Genomic DNA, 15,499 nt, shown 5'->3' on the forward strand with positions numbered 1-15,499 from the left:
GCCCTCCTGAGCAAAAGCTTCAGAGATAGCCAGTCGAATCCATCCTGCCAACGTTTGTTTAGTGACAGGCCAACCTCTTTTATGGAAGCCATAAAGGACAAACAAAGAGTGACTTCCTATAGACAGAAGTGCGGTCCACATAGATTTTCAAAGCCCGCACCACAGCCAAGGTGGCCTCACCAACCGAAAGGTCCAGTGAAGTAAACTATGGTGCGATAATTTCCTCGTTTATATGGAAACTAGATACCACCTTTGGAAGAAACCCAGGACGAGTGCGCAGCACAGCCCTGTGTCTATGAAGAATTAGAAATGGAGGTCTGCATGAGAGAGCTCCCAATTCTGAAACCCTTCTGGCCGAAGCAATAGGCAGAAGGAACACAGTCTGAATGGGTAGCCATTTCAAATCCACTGAGCCCAGTGGTTCAAATGGCGGTCCTTGAGTCTTCAAGACCACAGCCAGATCCCATGGTGCCACAGGTGGAACAAAGGGAGGCTGAATAAGAAGCACCGCTTGCATAAAGGTGCGGACATCAGGAAGCATAACAACCCTACGATGAAACCACACTGAAGGTGCAGACACCTGTACCTTCAGGGAAGCTAGGTGAAGACCCTGGTCTAAACCGGCCTGTAGGAAGGCCAGAACCCTGGACAATCTGAACACCTGAGGAGCATAACCTCTAGTGCGACACCACTGGAAGAAAGCCCGCCACACTATGGTAGATGAAGGCTTCCAAGCTCTCAGCATGGTGTTGACCACAGAGCTGGAGAAACTTCTGGACCTCAAGAGGGCAGTCTCAATAGCCCCGCTGTCAAAGACAGCCGACTCAGGTCCGGACGAAGGCAAGGACCCTGTGACAGCAGGTCCTGATGTTGAGGCAACAACAGCGGAGTGTTCACTGAGAGACTCTGAAGATACATGTACCAGTGCCGCCTGGGCCACGCTGGATCAATCAGCAGTAGCATGCCGCCTTCTTGCATGAATTTGCGTATCACTCGAGGAAGAAGGCAGAACGGAGGGAAGAGGTACGCATACTGGAAGGTCCACTTGACCGCCAAAGCAGCCACTAGACAAGCCTTTGCGTCTCTTGTTCTTGATTCGAACATCGGCAGTTTGTTGTCGTGTCGTGAGGCCATGGAGATCTATCTCTGGAAGGCCTCACTTGTTCACCAGTAGCTGACACACTTCCTGGTGAAGAGACCAATCTCCTGGATGCACGTCTTGACTGCTGAGAAAGTCTGCTTCCCAGTGGAGAACTTCTGGTATGAACACTGCAGATATTGCAGCGAGATGCTTTTCCGCCCATACTAGAATGCGGGACACCTCTGTCAGAGCCGCCTGACAGAGTCCCTCCTTGGCGGTTTATGTATGCCACCGTGGTGGCGTTGTCAGACTGTACCTGCAAAGGTTTTCCCTGCAAGACCTGTCTTGCTTGCTTGGAGAGCCTTGAATACTGCCTGCAGTTCCAATATGTTTATTAGAATAGCAGCTTCTACCGATGTCCACCTTCCCTGAAAGAAGTGTGGACCCATCACCGCTCCCCAGCCCTGGAGACTGGCATTCGTCGTCAGAAGGGCCCAGTCTGCGATCCAAAAGGGGCGCCCCTTGTTCAGGTGAACAGTCTGTAGCCACCAGGCCAGAGATAATCGCACCTCCGGGGAAAGCACCATAGTCTGTGTCTTTATCCTTTGGGGCGACCCATTCCATCTGGAGAGGATCAGCTTGAGGTCTCAAGTAAAACTGGGCAACCTCCACCATGTCGAACATGGATACCATGGGTCCCAGTAACCTCATTGCCGAGTGAATAGACACCCGGCGACTCTGCAGGCAAAGACGGACCTTTGCCTGTAACGCAGAGATCTTTTCTCCCGTCACCAAGATCCTCTGATGTTGGGAATCCAACAGAGCTCCTAGATGGAGCATCCTCTGAGATGGTACCAGGGAGGAGTTCTTCCAATTTATCAGCCAGCCGCGAGACTGCAATACAGAGACTGTTAGTTGCAGGTGGCGCTGACGTTTCTCTGAGGACTCCGCCAGTAACAGGAGATCGTCCAGATAAGGTAACAGGCGGGCTCCCTGCAACCGCACGTGAGCTGCCATAACTTTGGTGAACACCCGAGGTGCTGTAGCCAAACCGAAGGGCAGAGCCTGAAACTGGAAGTGGTCCTTGACCACTGCAAATCTGAGGAAGCACTGGTGTGCTGGGACAATAGGGATATGCAGGTAAGCATCCTGAATATCCAGCGGCACCATGAAATCCCCAGGTTCCACTGCTAAAATAATGGAACGCAGGGTCTCCATCCTGAACCAAGGAACCCTCAGAAATTTGTTGAGGAATTTGAGGTTGAGTATTGGCGGTAGGACCCATTGGTTTTCTGTACCAGAAAAAGATTGGAGTAATACCCCAATCTCTTCTGAGACAAAGGAACTGGCACTATAACTCCATTCTGGAGCATCGAGTGCATTGCCTTCTTGAGTTCCTGGGCCTTGTCCTGATTGGACTGAAGGCATGTGGTGAAAAACCGGCGGGGAGGCCTCCTGCGGAAGGAGAGGGCGTACCCCTGAGAGACCACTTCTCTGACCCATGTGTCTGAAGTGGTCAGACACCAGCTTTTTGGGCGAATTTCAGAAGTCTGCCTCCCACTTTGAGGTCCCCCAAAGAGAGGCCCGTCCAGTCAGGCCGAAGGTTTGTCATCGGACTTAGGCCTGGAGTACCAGACGTCCCACTCCTGTGTCCTGGGCTTTGCAGGTTTCTTGGCGGCAGTCCTCCTAGGAAAGGACTGTACCCTGGGTCTGTTCTGCGTTCTATAGGCCTTTTTGGAATCAGCATCCGCCTTCCAAGAACGCAGCCACAGGATACGAGCCGCCACTGCTGCCGAGGAGATCTTGGACACCATGAGGCCCATATCTAAAGCTGCCTCATTAATGTAGGTAGCTGAGTCCCTTAAATTACCCACCAACTCCACCTGTTCAGGTGACGAGTCTGGGTCCAGGGATACCTCCAAGGTATCAGCCCAGTCCTCCATAGCTCTTGCCACCCAGCACACGGCCAAAGCAGCCTGGACACGCCTCCTGTAAGGGAATATTTCTACCCTGCGATCCGTTGGATCCTTTAAGGAGGACATAGGCAACGTAGCACTCTTTACTAGACGTGTAAATCCACTTGTGGCAGGTTATTAAATTTTGCAAAATAATTATCTGCAAAAGGGTATGCCACCGCAAACCGTCTAGGGGGCTGGTAACGCTTACCCAGCGTTTTCCACGCCTCCTCTAAATGATCCACTAGCTGATCAGATAGGGGAAACACCGTAGCATCACTTTTAATATCCTTGAAAAAGGCATATTTTGATTTAGCTACAGGAGGAGCGCCATGCTCAATAACCAAGGCCGTGCACACCACACGTATGAGCCATCATCTGTCGTCACAGCATCCTGATCTTGATGAGGTTGCAGCAGACGCTTCTGCGCCCGCACAGACGACTAGCCCTGTAACACCTCTGACAGCTGGTGTACTGAGGTAGACAGTGAATTAGCCCACGCAGGTTCATGGATGACCTGAGGGGGCGACAACGGGAAACTCTGAGGTACGATTAACTGTTTAGGAAACCCCTGCATAGGGGACGACACCATAGACTGCTGAGAGACCCCCATCTGGGGACACGCAGGGGTTGTCGTTAACTGGCCCACCAGGATAGTAAGTGCCGCAGCAAAACAAGCCCATGGTAGCTACTGCACAAGTGTAGTGACAGAAATCGGCCGTGCCACCGCAGGCACGCCTTACATAATCCACCCGAGTTACCATCACCCTCTGCCAATGGTACCTTGCATACAGTACACTGAGGCGGAATGGGGAAATCGTGCTCACTGTCAGACATACTGAGTGTGTGACCCGGAGCTGTATGTGACCACCGCACTTCACAACAAGTTGTATAGTGAGGTATAAATCCCCCTTGCAACACCGCACTGCAAGGGCTTGTTAGCAGAGAAGAAAAACAGGGATAGGGAAAATAGCTGACAGGATGTGAAAGTAACAGACAGCAGCACTAGCACAAAGTCACATACAATGCAGAATATTGAAAACCCTGCAGTATCTGTGCTTCATCAACTAACCAGCCTGGTAGGAAACAGCGCTGCATACACTGACCTTGCACCGGAGGAGAGCTATGCAGGGGGACCCAGACCACGATGCCCGTGTTAACAGCTTCCAGCAGTGTGTGCATTAAAATGGCCACCGAGGAGCAGAGGGAGGGCTGGTCCGGGGGCGGAGCGCATGCAGATGCCTAACCACCTTGTGGAGAGACCGTGTGCAGCGGGGGAGGCGCCGGCAGCTTAGCAGGGAAAGCGCGCTCCCCTGGCATGCATTTAACCCCTGGGACACTGGACATTTACTGTTTCTGTCCAGTCCTCAGTCCCAGGGGGTAGTGGAAAGCGCAGGGATCAGTAGCCTGGTTCCACACTGCAGCCAGTCCCCAGGGAGCCCCCTGCCTGGGGACTAAGGACTGTGCTATTCGGCTGGGACCCACCGAGGGACCTTGCCGCTTACCTGAACCCCCGTAAATCCGGCCACAGTCCGGGCAACCGGGGCCACCGCTAGCTGTGACCCCAGTCACCCACCAGCATCCCCGGATCAGTACCGGCGTTCTGGTACCAGCGGGGTGTAGGAGCGACGACATGGACGTCAGTACAGACTGTCCATGTTGTCTGCTCGTTAGATGTGCTGCCACAGCTGTATTGAAGAACTTCAGGGGCCTGCAGACCCCCACTCTGTACGGTGCATCCGACTTCGGCCAGGCACCGACGAAAACTGAGTGCCTGAGGCTCGGGGGCGGGGTATAGGAGAGGGACCCCAGTGCATCCTGGGAGGATGGAGAAGTTTTTAACTCTGTGGTGCCTGGATGTCTGCCGCCATCGCCTATACCCCCAAGGTATCCTGTGGGTACCCTATGGACCCTGATGTAGAAATATATAGTTCTTGTCACCAGGTTTTACATAGGCTTTTTATGTACTTGTCACATAACATATGTATCAAAGCTTGGAGAGAGATAAATTACCAACCAATCAGCATCTGTCACTTTACGGGCTGTGTTTGAAAAATGACTGCTAGACAACATATTATACCATTGTACAATTCCCACAATGGTAGATACAGAAGAAGCCAGCCCATGTAAGTGAGTGAAAGAACTTTGCATTCACTTTTGTCCCAGGTAAAATGAAGCAAGCAGGAGCCATGTTTGTTTCTGATTATTACAGAATACTCAGGATACCGAGTGAAAATAAAATCCAGAGTCCCTTTTGTGCCGGGACTACTTCTGGCGATATTATACGGAGCATAATGAGTAGGAATGCTGTGCTTCCAGGTCCCATTGTTTCTCAGTAAGAGCCTTCCACAGCCGTCATATCTCACCTAGAGATGGTCACACAAGTGGTCTGGCTCAGTATATGGAATAGTAAGTAACAATTCTAAAGGGGGGGGATTGGAGACCCTGAAACTTGCTAAACATTCTAAAGCAGGATAAAAGCAGAACCCTTATTATAATAATAAATAAAAATAAATAAAAAATACTCCCAGGATAAAAATGAATTGTGTATTAGTGGCTCCACACAAACAATTTTGATAAATGAGGTCTTCTGCCATGAAATTGGGTTCTACTGTCCTTATTTAAAAACAAAAAAACTTAAGTTTTTTTTATTGATATTTCATTTACTACGAGGATGAAAAAGTTAAGAGTAGAATGTGTCACGTTTTGTGTTTTTCTTTTTTGGCATCAAGACCGTTCTAATGAAGGGGTACAATGAGGTCATACTGCTATAGTTCTATATATTTTTTTTCTATAAAATAATACTTGTTCCAATTAATATTTTGGGGACACGTGAATATCATTTTCTACCTCCTCCACGTTTAAGAGAACACACCTTTAATGCAACTGGAATGACAAATGCAGATTTACTAATATTTCAGCAAGAAAACAGCAGAAACCTGGCCTATGTACAAACGTCTATTTGTATGGAGAGGAGGACTCTGAAAGTGGCCTGTTTATGCTGAAGGGTCAGGTGTAAAGCTGCATACACATCAAAAGATTATCTGTCCAACCAGCCAACTAGTTGATTGGTTGGAATGAAAATCTGTAACGTACGGGAGTAACTGATGATCAGCAATTTGCTCCTAAATGCCAGAAAACAGATGAAAATGGCGTCAGACAAGTTTGTTAAATGTTTGATCTAAACAATTTGTTCAAACAACAGTTTTTGTCCATTACCAGGTTTTCATTCCAACCAATCAACTAGTTGGCTGGTTGGACAGATAACCATTAGATGTGTGGCCAGCTTAAGAGCAGAGGGTACAAAATCACCTGCCCAAAATAACCTGGGACATTCATGGAGAATCCACAGAACTGAATACACTGACGTTATGTAACCAAAGTTGGGTATTTCAGACATTTATTTGGACGAATCAATGCAAAATAAAAAAACAAAAAGAAAAGTAAAAAAAATGTACACAATTTAGGATTTAAAGGTTTTGCGGGTGAAGGCGGCAGGCGTGCTTACCGCTGCACAGGGCAGAGCTGACGTTGTACAGTAGTGGATATAGCTGCAGGCAGCGGATCATGTGCAGGCTGCCCTCGCACTCGGCACATTGTCTGCGCAGATCCAGCGCCGCACGGAAGACTTGAAGTGCACCTGACAGGTTGTTGAGTGACAGGTAAGCGTTACCCAGGCTCAGCAGTGTAAGAGGCTGAAAAAGAATAGATGCATGTTACAGGAGGAGTCAGATATGATACCCGTACTATTATATAGCTCATTATCATAAACACGCCCTCTGGAGGACGCCTTAACCGCAACCTCATTTGTCTAGTCATACATTAAAGGACTACCGGTAACATTGGCAAAGATATGTAACGTACACATCACATAATCAAAAGACACCTACCTCTGTCAAAGACCAATCCTCCACAGTGCGTGCTGGACTTTTCGCTCCATATCTGAGGTTTGACGGGGATAAAGTATCGGGCGTGCGCCCGCTTTATCCCTGTATTCAATTTGAAAGCTGCGTAAACGGAACCCGGCGGAAAGGTATTGGGAAAAATTCTGCAATTTTCAGGAAAGCACCCAGGGACCCCCCCTAATGATGTCCTGACATGGGGGATCATTATGGGTACCCCCGTTTTGGCCTGCAGAAGGTAAGTATGGTTTTTAAATAGCCGCGGCAAGTGTTTTTTCCCGCGATAGGGAAGAAGGGGTGAAGAATAGCACTTCGCTTTTTACAAAAAAAAAAAAAAACTAGTTGCATCAAAATTTGGGGTACATGAAAATGGGTGCAAGCATATTTAAGTCCCTAAGGTGCATTTTTAAAATTGTTCAAAAACGCACCTGCTGCTACCACCCGCATTTTTTAAAACACCTGAAGCATACTTGGGAACCCCCCCTGAATTTATTTTGTTAGTTTAAAACTTGTTCCCCATTTTTTTATTTAACACCAAAACGTAACGTTTTTTGTGGTGTCCCTATTTTTATTTATTTTTTTAACTTGTTTTGACACAGGTCATTTTTAAAGGACCATTCCCAGGGGTGCAGGCTATTTTTTTTTTTAAGCCTGCACCCCTAAACCCCAACTCTTTAAGCTGGTAAAAAATTATCCCCGTTTTTTACATTGACTTTTCGCACCGGCGAAAAGTCAATGTGATAGAACACAGGGATAATTAAAATAGGCAATAATGACTTTTCGCCGCAAATTGAATACTGCCCTATGACCGTTATGAGTGTGCGTGAAGGCAGGACATGACAGGGAGAACACTCACCTCACTGGAGTAAGAGCCCTGGCATCAATTTACCCATATATGCATGAATACAACATTATATAAATATTGGGGGGTGTTTAAACAGGTTAAAAGTCTGACGTTCTATGTACAGTGGTGTAGCCATGCACAGTCCCACCTTTCTGAATACTGGGGGATATGTTTCAAACCTTCTAAAGCACTGGTTTCCACTGGTCATCCTCGAGGCAGCCTAACAGTGCAGGTTTTAAGGATATCCATGCACTGGGTGACTTAATTAGTACCTCATTCATTTTGATATAACCATCTGTGCTCCACTATGGATATCTTTAAAACCTGGACCGTTAGGGTTCTGTGGGGACAGAGTTTTGGAACTACTGTTCTAAAGAGTGAAAAAGTCGCCCATAGCAGCGAATGAGCCTCCACCAATCAGTTTATAGAAGGTACTTGATAAATACTGGCTAGAAGCAGATAGTGTAGCAGTGCTCATAGCAACCCCTTTACTTTAGAAGGTTGAATACATTGCCCTCATTATTTCTGATGTGTGTGACAAGCAGCAGTTAGCAGGCAGTACTAGTCCTCAGCGCTCTACCATGGATGCTATACGTGTCTGCTCTCTTACCTATCTAGGTCTCAGGAGTTCTGCCACAAAGTGGCCCTAGATTAGGATTACACCCCAGTCGCTAAGGGTCCATTTCCCTCTGCAATCACAAGGCCCAAATCTGAGGAATCGGAAACCTCTCACAATGACGCCAGCACCCCATGCTCGTCAATTCAGCCCGACGCTAGCACTGCGGTGTAAAAATGTCTTTGCATTACCCCCTACTGCCTTCTGGGAGACAAAAACTTCACCTTCTAGGGAACTGGTTCATATTTTGAACTCTCGTTTTGAAAAAGTTTTGGAGATGTGCAGTAGCAGTCATGTAACCATGCAGAATTACGCCATGTCCCTATGCCGGCAATCCCACCAGGTTACAATCTTGACGTCTTTAGTTCAGTAACCCTAACCTACCCCCTAACCCTACCTCCCCGGTGCCTAAACCTAACCTCCCCCCTCCCTTAGTGCCCAACCCCAAGCCTCCCCCTAGTACTTACCTTTGTGATCCCGGCGCTGATATTATGACCGCCGGAATCCCCGCTGTCAGGATACTGAAAGTATCCCAAGCAGATCCTTTTGTTCTGATTAATGGGGGACCCAGGCTTTGGGTTCATGTGAACAGTGTCTGCAGGTCCCCTACTGAAGGGCCAACCAGCGAGAGTACAATCCAACAAGAGCGGTTCTATATATCAATCTTTAGGGAGGTGACAAAGAGGTCTGCATGGGCTTATACGCACTACTAAACCAAGTATTACCAAATCTTCAATTCAGTATCGCTGGCAGCCACCAGCTTTGTGCGAACGGTTAGACTGGCCTCCATGTCCTAATGGTTTATTTTTGGTTCCAAATCCAGTTGTCCAATGGCTTAAGGATATTCTACCATTACTGTGCTCTCCAAGATAACATGAAAATGTAAAAAAAAAAAAAACTTTAAATCTTTGTTGTTTAGTGCATTGGGGAACACTGCAGTTTATGGGTCAATTTTAGGCTCTACCACCTTGTTTTATGGTTGTTCTTAAGCTTCTTCTTAATCTGCTTTGGGACAAACCGTTAGCAAAAGACCGGGGAGGGGGGGGGGTTAATGGCCTGCGATAAGAGGAGTTCATTTTTTTTGTTATCGTGGAGGCTGCAGGGCCTGTAACCACCATTCCTCAGTGTACTACGCGAGAAAAGAATTTAACAGTAAGAAGTATAAAAATCCTATTTTCAACAGTGAGGTTTGCATTGATCTCCCTGGATTAGCAGATTAGGCCGGTTTCATACAAATTTCCCAAACTCACTGAATTTATTCCATTGGTAAGTGCCGTGTACTGGGGGAACCCTAAATGTCTAAGAAGGTGCAACAAAGTAAAGCAAGCATTTCGAAGGCTGGAAAAACAGTTTTCCCGGTGCAAATACTTCTACACTGTTGGCGTACTCGGCAGGAAGCAGACATTTTTTATGTTAAGAGGAAACCCAACATGGTTCTAAGAGAAAAGGCCATGCTACAGCAGTGTGCGGTGTGGTGATGTGATGCAACTTTAAAAATCAATCAATAATGGGGATTAGGCCTAAGATCACATGCCATCAATTTACAGATCAGCAGTACTGTCCATACTCCCACCACACCATGCTCTCCATGACATCGGATCTATCTCTGTGGCCCCCAGGATGTTGTATTGTAATGTATTAGCACATCAATAAGACTGACGGGGAGGTTTCAAATCAAATAGATCTATAGTACGCCTGCAGAATTTAGTTTGTCTAAAGTTAGGGACACCTTAGTTATATTTTCGGTAGTATGGCAGAGGTTCCTAAACTCCGCCATTACAGTCCAGGTTTTAAGGATATCCATGCTTGAGCCCACATTGTTAAATTAAAAGTTAAGTAAGTCACCTGTACTCAAGCATGGATTTCCCTAAAACCTGGACTGTAAGGCAGAGTTTGGGGACTGGTATTAGGGGGGGGATTTAAGTTCCCTCAAGGGTGATCTGGGTGCAATGTTATAAAGCCGGACTGTCAGCAAGAGCACCGTGATCAGACTTGTGCGCTGTAACACATGAAAACCTCCCACGGGAATCGCGGTCTCAATAGAATTATCTGACACAGATTTGTCAACATGGGACAAGAGCAGCAACTCACCTCTGAGCGGTCTATGGCCATCGCTTGCAGCAATAATTTACTGGCTTCCAGGTGAAGTCCATGATGCATTAGTAGGTTGGCCAAGTTAAAAAGCAGAGCGTGCTGCTGCGGAGCTGGGGCCAGGTTCAATGCTCTGCGCAGGCAAGCCGCGGCCTGAGTGCAATTTCCTATGGCCCGCCAGTACAGAGCCGCCTCGTTCAGCACCGTCCACTGGGGCCCAGCTGGCTGGAAGGAAACCATATTTATGTCAAGTCCCCAACTTGCCAGCAATTTGAGAGTTGTAAAATGCTGTCATCTTGTTTCTAACGCATCATTTATCATCACAATCCGTATTACATATTCTGCACATGTAGAATTAGAATGTGAAGTATATTAAATCCCATCCCCCCCCCCCCCCCAAAAAAAGCGCAACATTAGACTAGACGCGTTGCAGTCAGCCATTACCTCATTAACAGTAGCTGCAAACAGTTAAGATGTCATCACCGGGTTGAATAAACGGATTCCCTTTTCAACTAAATGCTGCCATCACAATGTGGAGGTGACCGGTGATATTTATAAAGTTTCACTCATTAAATGAAACTTTTTATAAAATTTACATTAAAATAGTTTTCTGAAAACCCACTGGGAGGTCCTAGAACACTGAGGTATTGGGGATGGATACTGGAGTTTGGGCACTTTGCATTCCACCCCCTCACAGCCAAGACTGCACAGACAAAGTGCAAAATTTACTAAGCGGCGGTTTGACTGCGGTTTCTATTCTGCTCTAAACCCCCGGGGGCTTTGACTGCGGTTTCTATTCTGCTCTAAACCCCCGGGGGCTTTGGTGGCGGTTTCTATTCTGCTCTAAACCCCCGGGGGCTTTGGTGGCGGTTTCTATTCTGCTCTAAACCCCCGGGGGCTTTGGTGGCGGTTTCTATTCTGCTCTAAACCCCCGGGGGCTTTGGTGGCGGTTTCTGCTCTAAACCCCCGGGGGCTTTGGTGGCGGTTTCTGCTCTAAACCCCCGGGGGCTTTGGTGGCGGTTTCTGCTCTAAACCCCCGGGGGCTTTGGTGGCGGTTTCTGCTCTAAACCCCCGGGGGCTTTGGTGGCGGTTTCTGCTCTAAACCCCCGGGGGCTTTGGTGGCGGTTTCTGCTCTAAACCCCCGGGGGCTTTGGTGGCGGTTTCTGCTCTAAACCCCCGGGGGCTTTGGTGGCGGTTTCTGCTCTAAACCCCCGGGGGCTTTGGTGGCGGTTTCTGCTCTAAACCCCCGGGGGCTTTGGTGGCGGTTTCTGCTCTAAACCCCGGCGGTTTGGTGGTGGTTTTGCAGTGGTTTCTAAATGACAGCCCTGTTCTATTCTATTCTAAAATGTGTTTGGACTGTGGTTTGGCGGCGGTTTTGCTTTCTGCAGATTTACGAAGGCCAAAACCGCCATCAAAACACATTTTAGAATAGAACAGGGCTGTCATTTAGAAACCGCTGCAAAACCGCCACCATTTCCCAGGGGTTAGAATAGAATAGAAACCGCCACCAAACCGCCGGGGTTTAGAATAGAACAGAAACCGCTGCTTAGGGGCTTACATCTCCTAAATGCAAAATTTACTGAGCACAACGCGCTTACCTCAGCCTGTCACTTATAGCTACTTATCACGGAACTTGTTCCCCGTCTGTAAAGCCGCCACAGAGCATCAAGCGCCAGAGCCCTATAATCATTTTACTGAGGAATGGATCTGACCCACAGGTATAATGAGAGACTGCGGGCATGGCCAACGTGGCAAAAAGTGGGAAAGTCAGACCGAAAAACAAATGGATACATTTAGGAAATTAACATGAAGCAGGGTCCGATGTAATGTGCGAGATACTGACCTGAGCGAGAGAGTGGTACAGCGAGACCCTCATTTCCTCTTCTGATATACTGAGGTTATTGATCAGGGAGATTAAGGCCTAAAGCAAAGACAGGCAATTAGTCAGTGTTTGGTCATCCACAAGGCAACGAGACAAGGAAACGGCACCCGGCGTACCCGCTGCGCATGTCTGTCCGGCTTCAGCTGCTGCAGCTCCAGCTTCCCCTCCAACTCCAGCAAGAGCCGCTGTAAGGTCTCGTTCTTCCGGACGTCCGGGATGGAAGTGCAGTCGGGGTTGTGCGGGTCACTTCCAGCATCGATCTGTTTCAGTACAGCTGGACTGACGCTGAGGGAGGGAGAAGACACAGCGCTTTGTGTATGGCTGACACCATATATTTAAAAAGGGCCACTAAACTCTGTAGTCATATATGCAGGAATGTACTAAGTCCCTGATTCAGAGGCGATCGTAAAAAGCGAGCGCTCGCTCTGAATCAGGGCGGGCGCTTGTTTTGTTTTTTTAGTTGCGGCCTCCTGGACGCTCGCATAGCTGTGGGTTACCACCCACAGCTTATGCGAGCGGCCAGGGGATGGTCACGATGGTCAAGAGCATCGGTCCTGCGACGAGACCCTTGCGGTAGGGCCTCGTTGCCGCAAGCCCCGGTGGACTTACTGCTCTAATCCACCTACTGACATCACATCACAAATGGCAGGTGTTCATGCAGGAACGCCTATGAATAGGTGGTGAAATAAAAAGAGCAGAATTGCGGTTTTGGGGGTGCAAACGTTGGGGAAACCACTCAGCACCCTTGGGACAGCCCTCCAAACGTATGACTGCTTAATAAAAAAGAACTCCCCGGGGTACAAACATAAAAACTAGCGAAATAAGCTTTTGGGGGGGGGGGGGGGTATGCAAGTATAGGGGAGGTTTTTTTGATTGCAGGTACTTGCTGAAGGTGCGTTTTTTTAAAACTTCACTTGTGATTTTTAAACCATGCTTGCACCTATTTTCATGTACCCCAAATTTGCTGGGGCTACTTATTTTCTGCATAAAACACGGCTAATTGCCATTCTTCACCACTTGTGCAAAGACGCTAATTAGCAGCTATTGAGAACATTTAAGTACCCCAAATACCTTCAGCAGGGCTACTCGGGGGCATCTAGATCGATCCCCAATGTTAGTGCATCTTTTGGGGGGTGTCGGGCTGATTTCCCCAAAACTGACAGCACTTTGCCTGTTTGCGTTTCCCAGCGGGGCCGGGCACGAATAGTTTTCGCCTCCAAACACGTGAAGTCCGCGAAAAGTAAATTCCGCCCACGGCTGCGAAATGAACGCGGGTGATTGAATACGGCCCTAACACGCAAACCCTTTCCTCTTCCATTTCTCACTTTGGTATATTATTTGTATCTTTAGCGTCTGGCACATCTTACCTGTTCGTCTGTTTCATAGTCAATAATATATATCGGCCAGTTGAGGAGATGGGTCATCTGTGAGAGGATAGCCCTTACCCAGCAAGGGTTTCTTTAGGGTCATTACAATTTGCAATGGCAATTCTCTGTATTATTTACCTACTACAGATCGCTTACTACTATACATAATACTGGACCATTTATAGCCCGATTTTTGGATTCACAAAGCATGTAGATTTTGATTCCAGGTCCAGCTCTTTTGGAAGCTACGGCCCATTCCACCCCATTCTGCTTTCGTCAATACAGACGTATTGTTCCTGGGTCAGCCAAAATATATATCTGCATATATGTATAAATGGTCCATATTCCTCTACCTTCCAATCTGGGGGATGCTGCTTAGACTGGGTTCGGGGGGAGGGGGGGGGAAAGAGACTGAGGAGTAGGCACTAAATAGTTTAATACTATTGGAACTGAAACACCCTCTGAGCACCAACCCTTTGAGCACTCCGATCTGCTGCACCAACTCTTTTGTGGGGGGAGGGGCTTAGTGCCGGGGGCAGAGCTTAGCGCCGGGGGTGGGGGGGATTTGTAGTAAATCCCTGTGAAATTGCCTGAATTCGCATCGATAATGTCACACTACAATCTGCATTAGATATGCGGATTGTAGTAAATAGAGCCCTTAATGTACAAAGAGATCGAACACCTGCTACATAAATTTCTTCACATCTGCAAACATATCTTCGTCACTGGAATTAATAAAGCTGCTGTAACGGCATCTGTATCGCTAATGTATGGCATTGCCTGGAGGAGACACCACCCCGTGCGAGGCTGGCTTGGACAAGCAGCACCAATGGAAGTAATCGGTGATGTGGAGTTGCCATGCCATTACGCTCTGGTGCTGGGGACTTTTTAAAACCTTTTGTTTCTTCGAAGTCAATAGGGTCCACAGGGAGACATTGGGGTGTAGATGGGACTTTGAGGACAGGACACCAACAGCAAAGCTTTTCAGTCCCAGAATGCTCCAGTCCTTCCCCCTATACCGCGCCCACAGCCTGAGGGCACTTCAGTTTTGTTAACAAGCCCAAGGCAGGAGCAGGACAGGAGAGAAGGAAGACTGGTACACTGAATAATCACACTCTCAAATGTACCATCAGCCAATTGTGCAATTGTAGAAAGGCAATGGTTACCTGAAGATGGCTGTGAAGAGTCTCTGAGGTGCTTGCCAACAGCAAGAGATAGTCTAAGTACGGGAGCAGTCTGAGCCGTTGACGATGAAGAGAGGCCGCCATTACTGCCATGATCTAGGTAAAGACCCGAGGGGCTGTTGAGAAGCTAAACGGCAGCCTGGAATTGGTAATGTTGCTGCAGTGTAGCAAACCAGAGATATTATTGATGATTGGATGCTATAGATACATGTAGCTAAGCGTCCTGAAGGTCTTGGGATTCCATAAAATCTGTAGGCTCCATAGCTAGGATAATAGAACGGAGGGTTTCCATGCAAAACCTGGGCACCCTGATAAACTTGTTCAGAGACTTGTGGTTGAGGATAGGAAGAACTAAGAAAAGGGTAGAATAATAGCCCTTGCCTCGTTGCGGGGAGGGGACCCAAATTATTATTCCTGAATTCAGTAAGGAGAGGGAAGGGGGGGGGGGGGTCGCCTCAGGAATGAGAGGGCATCCATGGGAGACCATTTCTCTTACCCAGGCATCTGATGTGGTTTGATGCCAAAACTTGGGAGAGGTTCGTCCCGTCAGGCTGCAGGCTTGTCCTCAGACTCGGCA

At 48.0% G+C, this 15,499-nt stretch overlaps 1 protein-coding gene across 1 annotated transcript in view; it reads right to left on the minus strand.

The window, feature by feature from the left end:
• Positions 1 to 15,499, minus strand: part of TTC17 (tetratricopeptide repeat domain 17) — a 93,182-nt gene that overhangs the window by 47,616 nt on the left and 30,067 nt on the right. Inside the window, exons 13-16 of the mRNA XM_088451813.1 lie at positions 12,488 to 12,656; positions 12,333 to 12,410; positions 10,490 to 10,714; positions 6,545 to 6,731 (exon numbers count right to left, since the gene is read on the minus strand). Of these exons, the coding sequence (XP_088307939.1) occupies positions 6,545 to 6,731; positions 10,490 to 10,714; positions 12,333 to 12,410; positions 12,488 to 12,656 (659 nt within the window). The remainder of the gene's footprint in view (positions 1 to 6,544; positions 6,732 to 10,489; positions 10,715 to 12,332; positions 12,411 to 12,487; positions 12,657 to 15,499) is intronic.

The sequence above is a fragment of the Taudactylus pleione genome, unplaced genomic scaffold, assembly GCF_031769625.1.
Source record: "Taudactylus pleione unplaced genomic scaffold, aTauple2 ptg000027l, whole genome shotgun sequence".
Lineage (NCBI taxonomy): Eukaryota > Metazoa > Chordata > Amphibia > Anura > Myobatrachidae > Taudactylus > Taudactylus pleione.